We start from the raw sequence: 11,086 nt of genomic DNA, 5'->3' as shown, positions 1-11,086 counted from the left end.
GTGTGACGTTTTATGATGTAGTGGTGGTGGGCTTTGATGGTGAGAGATGGTGGTGGTAGTGGTAGTGGTGCTGCTACTGCTGCTGCTGCTGCTGCTGTTGCTGCTGCTGCCCCTATAGCAACTGCTGTTGCTAGTGCTGTTGATGAGTGTTTGTGTGGAGGCGCCCGTGTCTCCTCCGTATCCCTTTTCATGTCCTCCGGGGTAGTAGCACCAGCAGAGAGGGGGGGGTTTGCGAGCGTCGTCTACGTGGTGCTGGTGTCCTAGTGCGGGAACAAGCCAATATATCCCCTTCTTCAAGGGGACAACGGCCAACGGCGGCCGTTCTCATTGTTGTTGCGATTACGTCACGCGAACGTGAGCCTCACTTTTTTTCCCTGAGGTTTCCACCGTCGTTGCCACCGTAGCCGTCGCCGTTGCGTTTTCTTTGCCTGAGGAAGGAAGTAGGAAGTAGAGGTGGAGGAAGGGAATAAAGAGGGAGGAGGTGGGGGAGGAGGCGGAGGAGGAGGGAGAGGAAGAGGAAGAGGAGGACGAAGACGACCAAGAAGACGACATCGACGACGGTGACGCGAACGACAAGAGGAACGAGGAGGAGGACGAGGAAGAAGAGGAAGACGGGTCGTCGCGTAAAATGGAGCTGCGCCTGCACTCACCAGCCGGAGCAGAACCGATCGTTTATCAGTGGCCCCTCACCTCCGGATCAGGATCCGTGAGTGAACGCGCTCTTTCTCCTGAGACACAAAGATACATGTTTGCCACTTCGTCGCATTTCGCATCGGACAATGCGCGCTTTCTGGGATTCGGTTTCCATCCTTTAACGACGATTTTCACAGCTGATTGTATGACTCTCGAGTTACGAACTGTATATTAATATTCTTTGCTTACATTATCATAATCCGTTACTCTATGCAAGACGAGTCTTTAAAATCTTTTTTTTTCTCTCTCTCTCTCTCTCTCTCTCTCTCTCTCTCTTTCTCTTTCTCTTTCTCGATTGCGCGACCAAGAGATGTCTGTATTTTAATTAACTGGTATCACGATAGATTAGAATTTATTAAAGCTTCAAATTATTATCATATTTTAGTCTAGTTATTCATCAGAAGGAGAAACACAATATTGTTCTACGAGATATTAATATCACGTTAACGTTGCATTACTTTAATTGTTGTGTGTATAACAATTTTTAATATAAATCGACAAATGTAGTGTAAGGCAAAAGCGTATATTTACAAACATAAGAAAATTTTTAAAGGATATATTTTATAATGATAGGTATCAATGTAAAGTAGAGGGGGAGGGTTTCTGTTTATGAAATTTTATAAATCTCATTTGACCTTTGGAATTTTTTTCTTTTTTTTTTTCCCTCTTTTTTTTTCTCCCTCTCTCTCTCTCTCTCTCTCTCTCTCTCTCTATATATATATATATATATATATATATATATATATATATCTTTTGTTTTCCCATTTATGATTACAACGTAAATTTAAAGTATAAGTAAATGTTCTAATACGAGACGTATTTATTAGTTACATCTTTATGTAATGCAGACATCTAAATACTTACAATACTTCGTATCTCAATTAAATGACTTTAACTATTACTTTGTAATTGCAGGATCGTCATGATGGAGCATTAGACGTTGTAGAAACAATGAGATGGGTTTGCGAAGATTTACCTGACTTAAAATTACCATTAGAAAATAATATTCTTTGCGATTATGATACAAGAGATTATGAAAGTATGAAAAATTTGTGTGATAGATTTAACAGAGCTATTGACAGCTTGGTACAACTGGTAAGTATTTAAATTTTACACAACTATAATGTTATATCTAATACATTATAATTTATTGGAGACACGATATCTCTATAGGAAAAAGGCACCAGTTTACCATCGCAAAGATTAAATAAACGTCCAAGTAGAGGCTTACTTCGGCACATACTTCAACAAACATATAATCAAGCTGTGGTTGAGCCTGACAAATTAAATCAATATGAACCCTTTTCACCGGAGGTTTATGGAGAAACAAGCTACGAATTAGTATGTCAAATGATCGATCAGATTGATGTGACCGAAGATGATGTTTTTGTCGATTTAGGATCTGGAGTTGGTCAAGTAGTTCTTCAAATGGCAGCAGCAACTTTATGTAAGATTTGTATTGGTGTTGAGAGGGCTGATGTACCTTCGAAATATGCACAGGTAGTATGAGTAAATTTTACTTCTTGAAGCAGCTGTAAAAATTAAATTAATTTTAACGATATACCTTAATGATTTGTGTATAGAGTATGGAAATAAATTTTCGAAAATGGTTAAATTGGTATGGAAAAAGATGTGGAGAATATCGTTTGGTAAAAGGTGATTTTCTAGCAGATGAGCATCGCGAGAGTATTACTGGTGCTACAATTGTATTTGTTAATAATTTTGCTTTTGGGCCAAACGTAGACCATCAGTTAAAGGAAAGATTTGCCGATTTACGAGATGGCGCTCGGATAGTATCCTCAAAGTCGTTTTGCCCCCTAAATTTTCGAATAACAGATCGAAATCTTAGCGGTAAATTTGTTGCTCCTTTGAATTGTACAGATGGTTCACTTATTAGTGAAAAATATAATACAATTAAATTAATTTTATTCACAGATATTGGTACCATAATGCATGTATCTGAAATGTCACCACTTAAAGGTTCGGTTTCATGGACTGGCAAGCCAGTGTCCTATTATCTTCATGTAATTGATAGAACTAAATTGGAACGCTATTTCCATCGTTTAAAAAATAATAAGCAAGGTGGCTTAGATGAAAACTCTGATTCTGTGATAAATAACACTGCCAGCAATAGTAATAAGATTTCTAATAGAGGTGAAAGAAGTGACAGGGCCAAAAGAGATCTTTCCAGACAATTAGATAGTCCTAATCATTCAGAACAGCAAGGAACAAATAGCGATTCTGATATGGATGAAAATAATATAAAAAATCGTCGACAATCAACTAAAATTCGTAGGAAACTAAACAGAAAAAGTGCAAATGGTATATCAAGACCTCCTCCTAGAGGAAGACAAAGAGGAAGAGGTGTGAAAAAGTCTAGACCCAAGAAAGCTATAAATATATCTGGACTCGATTTATTACATAGTCAAACATTATTGAGTACATCTCCACAAGCTCTTGGGAAGAAACCACCTCCTGCACCGGGTTGCGTGGATCAACAACTTTCTTCTTTATCCCTTTCTTTACAATCTCATTCCACCTCTGTGCACGAAGAACTCAGTATACCACCTGCTCCGTCCGCGACTCCGTATGCTCTACAAATACTTTTGGATTTATATAGGTATACTCACTCTATTATATGATATCTCTATAGATATGTTATTTCCTGTAATTTTGGTGCATCATAATATATGAACGGTATAACTTGTTATAATTTGTAGGGACCAATTCATGCTTATGCTAGAATCTATGAGAACACCTACCTACAGAGTATCTGTTAATACAGATATTGTAAAGGAGAGGGAAAGAAATTCTAAGCTACAATCAAGAGCAGCACAGTTGGAAAAACAAATAAAAGTATTGATTGATGATAGTGTAGCACTTTTAAAAGCCAGGATGACTGAATTAGGCATAAATGCTACTTCCCCTGGAGACCTTTTAGCAAAAGCTAAAGAAATAGTACTTAGACACAAGCAATTGCAAGCTAAAGCGAGTAAGCTACAAGCTCAAGTAGCATCTATGGAATCGGAACAAACGAGATTAACGGCGCTTAGACACCAAGAATTACAAGAAAAATACAATGGTCACGCAAATGGAGTATCTAATGCGCCACAACCACTTACTCAAGATTATATATTGAAAGAAATATCTGCTACATTATCGCAGCGCAAGAGATTGCATTCACAGGTATACATGTTTTGCACCATTTTAACGTGATCATCGTTTAACGTGATCACCGGTCACTTCATTCTTTCGCTCCAAAGGGCGTACATATACTGTGGATGTCTTAAACAATTGATGATCAAAGAGACTAACTCCACTTTGGAATTTTTCTTTATTTTTTACCATCAAAAAGTACTTTATTGGTGCTTTACTTTTTATATTTAAAATCAATTTTCTTTAATAATTATGTTCAATACTATTCAATCTTGTACGACAGTAGATTAATAAATAATTTACTATTTAATTATTAATCGTTATTAACTTTAAATTTTGTGACATTTTATGTTTATGTTTATGTAAAGAACTTTGTGTGTCTTGTATGTTCGAATATATACTTTAAAAGGGATTTAAAAAACAATGTATTTAAATTTATCAATTTTCTCTGCTTTCCGTTCTGTGGAGTTAATCACTTTGGCTAATGAACGGCTGATATGATCGAGATAGACAATGACGAATTAAAAAAGAAACCTCAAATTAAAACAACGTCTTATTAAAAAGCATTTTCCATCTCTTTATGTGAATAATTTGGCAAAACAAAAAATAATTAAATTCGAACGTTTGTGATAAGGTAAGGTAAAAGACAAGAGTTTAGATATTGTTGGCTCCAATGCGATGTTGATTTGTCTTAAGTTGAAGTTACCTATAAAGCATACAAGTAGCTTTAAATAAATAAAAAAAAAAAAAAAAAAAAAAAAATATGTTATTTTATAATTTCATATAACGTAGAAAATTGTAGATGCAACGTGTTGCTAAGTAAAATGGGAGATCTTTCTGATTTATCTCGCACAGCAATATATTCTGAAACGAAGAAATCTTCCCGGCCGATCGGTAGTATAGCAACATTATTCCGAAATAAGATGATCTCCCTGATCAGTTGGCAATGTGTTAAGAATTGTTTAGAAATAACTTTTTTTATTCTAGGTATCTAAATTGGAGCATGAATTGAATGTATTAGAAAGAGCTAGTAATGAAAAGCAAGTGGCTGCTATTGCTCAGCAACAAAGAGATGCAATTAACAATAAACATTCTCAAAGTCAGCATCATCAGCAAAATGGAAAAAACGGGTCAACACGGAAAAATAGAGAAGGACGTTCAAAATCTTCTGAGTGGCCTGATGTCCCAGACATGGGCAAGATACAAGAAAATAATCCTGAAATTTTAGCACAGAAAATTTTAGAAACTGGGAGACAAATAGAAGCTGGTCGAATTCCAAATAGGCAAAATTCTAATGTTAATAATAATTCTAGAACTAGACTGCCTCAAGCATCCCTTAGTTTTTCTACGACGTCGTCATGCATTTCATCATCACAATCACTTTCAAGTAACAAAGAAATGACAAACAGAACACAAGAACCACCTAGGGTAGCTAATTTTGAGGATAGATTAAAAAGTATCATTACAAGTGTATTGAACGAAGATCAACAAAATCGTAGTAAACAACAGCAAATGCAATTACAAGTGCAATTACATCATTCTGATACAGATAAAAAGCGAGGTGTGTTACCACAAAATGTTTCTACTCCAGATTATACACAGGTAATCTTTAATAATATCACTTCGTATTCGTTATTACGTGAAATGCGATTCTTTTTATATTTGAAATCTTAATACTTAGTGAGTAAATTTTAATTGAAGGTTTCTCCTGCAAAGCTTGCACTTCGACGTCATCTATCTCAAGAACGTCTCTCTTCGCATTTAACTCCATCTGATAGATCGGCAATTGATTCCAGGCAATCTGGTCACGATAATCGTATTATAGCTGGTGGTAGTGGATTGCTTGGAACTAGAACAATTGGTGATCTTGTGAGTGGAGAGATAGAGAGAACATTAGAGATATCTAATCAAACGATAATAAATGCAGCAGTTGACATGAGTGCAATGATGAGGCCAGAAACTGTTTATTCTCCTATAAGCCGACCAGCTAGTGCAGAAGGTGATGCTGGTTTATCAACTCTTGCACATGTTGCTAGCTATGCACCTACATCAGTAACAACTGCTACGTCTACTCCTGCTAGTACTTCCAGATCATCTGTATTATTTACGCCTGTTACGCAACCGCAAAGGTAATATTTACGTTTAAATAATCTTTGGAGAATATAATTTGTAATGTTACAATGTTACAGATATACACCTGTGCAATTACCACGAGCAGACATTAAACCCTATCACGAATCTTATTTTTCTGACAATCCTTCGCAATCGCTTACGCATTCTCATTCTCATTCATCATCATCCATACATTCATCCCAAACATCTTCAAATGGTGAACTCTTACCAGTAGAAGGACTGGCCGCATCTTTACATGCCCGCATTTTGAATAATCATAATGGTACTAATAAAACTGATCAAGTGCTGCCCATTGCCAGAAGGTATAGTAAAATAATAGCTAACAAATGATGTATGTTTTAGGTTATATATAAGACCTTTGTAAATGTCTACGTGTGTGCGTGCGCGTGCGTCTACATACACATATATACATATACGTATTAAATATACACATATATATATTTTTTGAAACATGCATTGTGTCTGTTAGATTTCAGCCATATCCTCGATACGCAAATAACAGTAATAGCAACAACAATACTAGTACAAATGGTAGTATGACCACAATTTGCCAATCACAACCTGCAGTGTCTGTGAAAACAGAAGCAGTCATATCAACAGTAAGCACAAGTGGTGCTCCTTTAAGTCCTCTCGTAGAACCACATTCCAATACTTCAACTCCTTTGGTTGATGAACCCCAAATGACAACACAAAGACAGCGGAATGGTATTGGTGATGATGGTACGTAAATATTTATTATTATCACTTATATATTTTTAAATTGATAGAATAAAATAATGATATTGTGCAAAACAAAACTTTTAATATAAAAACTAAGCATAGTTTGAAAGCTGTTTTGTTATGTACATTCTATCCTGATATTTTTGGATATACTTATACTATTTGTATAAATATTATGTTAATTTTTACCAAAGGGATGAGCCTTTAAGTATATATACATAGCTAACACAACACAAATAGAGTATAAAAGATATAATGTTGATTACTACACTAGTGAAACTATTTGATAGTTCCTGAGACATCAGCATGCAACAAGTAGATGATGTCATTTGGATTATTAATCCATTGAATATGTTATATATACATATCTCATGAAAATAATTATGTTTTCTTTATATTTTTAAAGTATTTGGTTTTTATAATAATCACATATTTTTGGCGTATAATTAATGATATAGCATTGATAATGTTATATAATTAATAAAACATATATATATATATATATATATATATATATATATATGTGTGTATGTGTATAGGGAGGAGAAATTATTAATTAAATATTAGTAAATTTAATTCATAAAATATTAAATAATTAAAGGGTACTTAATTTCCAAATTATCATCTTGGCATCAAGCTAATGGACTGGAAAACTGCTTGTACCTTATATCTTATCATATATTTATGAACTAATAGATATAGCTATACAAATATTATAAAAACGCTACTATTAGGTGTTCTTAAATCCTTACTATACAAGACTTTTACTAAACACCCTGCTTTAATCTTTTTAGATGCTGTTGTATTAGTTTCTGCTATGCATCTTTTATTATTTTTTATGCACTAATGGTTTAAAATAATTGTCTATGGTTTACCTTATCTTATGGAGTTGGTACCTGATCTTTATTTATATTTATTTTTGTTGTTGTTTGCTGTATTTGTTAGATGCACTGTAGCTGTTTGTTGGTTAGCTCTGTCACATACTCGATCTCGCTCACATCCCCTGAAGCTTGTTTTATTAGAGATTGAGACACAGATCAAAGGGAGAAATCAAAATGTATGGCTGCCTGTGGGTTGGTTCGTGGTTGCTGGTGAGTTATCCCACAGGGGTTGTTCAAAATTTCTTGTTGAAATAAAAGTTGTTTATTGACATTTTATTATAACATTATCTCATTTGCTGCACATACGATTAGTATAAGTTTTTCCATATAATAAAAGTAATTTTCCTTTTGAAGATATATTTCCATGAAAATAAGCCAAACTCACACATTAAAAAAATTAGTTTTAATTATGGCTATTAATATAAATTATATATAAATATTTTAATATAATAATATATAATAAATAAAGGCTAATATATAAACCTTGATTTTATGAAATTACAATGTGAAAGTACAATTACATAAAAGAGGTATGTAAAATCAGACTGAGCATGCTGGCTTGCGATGTGCAGGTTTTATACTATTTATTATATTATAGTGGGTTTCTATGTACCTATTGCACGTATGCATGAAAATAATTTTGATTTCTTGGAATTAGGGTAGTTATATTCTCTTTTGTATATACAAATACTTTCTATTAAATGCGTGAAATAATTTTGATTTTATTCTTATCTTTATTACCTTTATATATATATATATATATATATATATATATATATATATATATATATATATATATATATATATATATATGTACATATGCGCGCGCGCAAGCGCACACACACACACACACACGCATCCCTATAAGATATATTATATATAGCATATAATGCGCCATTATTTTATTATGCATTAACAATATGTCAACAATAATAATTTCAAAATACAACACAATTGTAATGATTGTGAATGTATCGCAGATATTATGCTAGAAAGGAGAGATATGCAATACTAACATATTACATCATTGAAAGTTATACATTAATTAATTTTCAATTAGCCTTTGGTATATACAATATCATTCTATAAACGTTTGTGAATTTTATTAAATATAAAATATCCGAAAATGTAATCCATTATATAAAATGTTTTCTATCTTTGTATCAATTTTTCTATAACTATCTAAAAAAGTATAATACAAAGATATGTAATTCGTAAGGATATATCATATCTTTTTCTGAACTTTCCCTTCTAACTCTTATCTATATATAATATTAATTCAGATCAGAATTACACATGCCGTGAGTTAATATTCGATGAATTGTTATTCAAATAAAAAGTTACAGCAATGATTTTATTAAAATTAATTGCAGAAAGAATATACTGTTTTAAATGTGCAATTTTTATTACCAATATTGCATCAACAGATATGCTGATTACAGCCACAATGGGTTCATGGCTTATTTTTATGAAAATTTTACATGATATTATAATTTATATATACTTTTTAGTTGTCAAATTGAATTTTTATTTTACAGATGGGGAAGCAGATTGGCAGGATCGTATCAGTTCTGGATTTGATCGTTTAGTTGCATTTGCATCAACAGAATTAGACAAGCGAAGAAGATCCACAGAAGGTGTAAATACAAGTCCTGATAGTGGATTAGGTTCGGATAGTACTGCAACAGGACCACCGCCTGTTGTTCCTTCTCCTGATGAAGCATTAGGACCTCCGCGGACACCTTCACCAACTAGTCCCCGTCCTGCAAATCCTAATAATGGTAGTGCAAGCAGTAATTCGTCAGTACCTCTCAAATATCAGAGACAAGTGGATCCTGAACGGCATCATTTCAAAAAAAAGTTTTTTCACAGAGATTGGAATAATTCTGGAAGTACCAGTAAATTTCGTCCTAAAGGAAAAGATTGGGACTGGAATCATTCTGGACAGTGGCCTCCAAACGATGAACAAACTTAATTAAATATTTGTTTATAATCAAATATTTTATTGAAGATGGGACGTTTTATAAAGTTTGTCTACAAATATGGTCATCTATGTGCCTGTGAAAACAAATTTAATATTTTCTAGCATCATTGACATTTTAACTTTTCACCGTTATGTTGATTTTCTTGCTACATTTTTGTCAATGTCAATTATTAGCAAATTGATTTAGTTATATTAATTTAAAATAATATACTGCATATGTAAAAATTATTTAATTACAAACTTTACAAAATTATTGGGTTTAATGATTAGTTAATTATTCAAACATATTTACTGTTTATACTGTGTATAAAATCGCTGAGTTAAGCATACATGTGAATATAAATTGTAATTTCTACGGATTTTGTATGAAAACGAAAGAAGTGTATACTTGAATAATGACAAGAATGTAAACAATTATTCTGCTACTACTCAGCGCGCGATGTAATGTATGAACTTTAATATTAGACGAAATTTATTGTAAAGCTTGGTAAATAATTGCCAAACAAACGTGAAAATGTTATACCTCATAAAGGACTGTTGCGTACCTTTATTAGGTTATGACATTACACAGTACCTATGAGATTATGCCTTCTAAAAATGTATAGTTCATAGTCTACATCTACAATATGGCACAATGTTATTATATATACAACATACTAGACATAATAGTCATGTAAATAATGTGTCATATTTCATAGATGTTCGGACAGATATGAATGACAAAATAAGGCTACCAAAACCTTTGTGTGTTCGTAGCAAATAAATGGCTGCAAACTTTATAAGCAGCTCTATCTTCCAATGTCTTTTGGAGGACTTTATTCAAGTGTTCACTGTTACTCATAGTGTAAATGACAACAAAAAAGCAACACACGGTCATTTCACTTCAAAATATAATTACTTCCTTTTTGGCACAAATTTACATACAAATTTGTAAAATTGTGCGAATTATCCAAAGAGAGACCACTGCGAACATTAAGAGATTTTCATGCTTTCGTTTAAGCATAATTATGATTTAAAAGCAAAATACAACAATTAACACAACACATTTCGAAATGTGAAACTTTGTGTATAAAAAGATTCTTAATTATTATCATGTCAAACAGAAATATGTAAAAATAGCTTTCACTTGAAAAGGAATATGTAAAAAAAGAAAAGAAAAGAAAAGAAAAGAAAAGAAAAGAAAAAAAAATGAATCGATTTATATGCACGATTGTAATTAATTATGGAATTATTTAATAATCCCTATATATTAGTAAATGTAGTCAATACAATGTAGGCACCTGCTACATTTCGCATGTTACATACACTGCCGAATCTATTAATTAATTTTATTATTGATCATTATTATTTATTGTTTTTATTGGAATATTTTAATACTAAGGTTTTTGTAACAATCAAGCATTCTCTTTTATTCCTACCTTCCATTTAGTCTTTAACTATGTTCGCACCAAGGTTATGAAAAAATTAAAATTATCATAAAGAAATTAAACTTTTACACAAATTTAAATTCAATTTGCAA

The 11,086-nt window shown here is 32.6% G+C and overlaps 1 protein-coding gene across 6 annotated transcripts; it reads left to right on the top strand.

Moving 5' to 3' along the window:
• The first annotated feature begins 480 nt into the window (after window positions 1-480).
• On the top strand, window positions 481-9,763 carry gpp (DOT1 like histone lysine methyltransferase grappa). Of its 6 annotated transcripts, none has more exons than XR_014983499.1 (12): window positions 481-706; window positions 1,609-1,788; window positions 1,867-2,193; window positions 2,277-2,544; window positions 2,629-3,313; window positions 3,414-3,879; window positions 4,837-5,451; window positions 5,551-5,978; window positions 6,039-6,284; window positions 6,452-6,702; window positions 7,648-7,793; window positions 9,122-9,263. XR_014983499.1 is itself a non-coding variant. In XM_085663504.1 (12 exons), exons 1-12 carry the CDS (start codon window positions 629-631, stop codon window positions 9,560-9,562), a joined length of 3,894 nt encoding a protein of 1,297 aa, XP_085519630.1. In that variant the 5' UTR covers window positions 481-628; the 3' UTR covers window positions 9,563-9,763. The 6 variants fall into 6 exon arrangements, 5 of the variants coding, with proteins under 5 accessions (XP_085519630.1, XP_035724732.1, XP_035724736.1 ...); XM_085663504.1 differs by lacking the exon at window positions 7,648-7,793 and adding an exon at window positions 9,456-9,763 and having other exon boundaries at window positions 9,122-9,364; XM_035868839.2 differs by lacking the exon at window positions 7,648-7,793 and having other exon boundaries at window positions 9,122-9,744.
• The last annotated feature ends 1,323 nt before the right edge of the window (window positions 9,764-11,086 follow it).

Source organism: Vespa mandarinia, chromosome 22 (assembly GCF_050613455.1).
Source record: "Vespa mandarinia isolate Hongniang chromosome 22, ASM5061345v1, whole genome shotgun sequence".
In the NCBI taxonomy this organism is placed as follows: Eukaryota; Metazoa; Arthropoda; class Insecta; order Hymenoptera; family Vespidae; genus Vespa; species Vespa mandarinia.
Note: the sequence above shows the minus strand (reverse complement) of the source record. Positions and strands in the feature narration are given on the sequence as shown.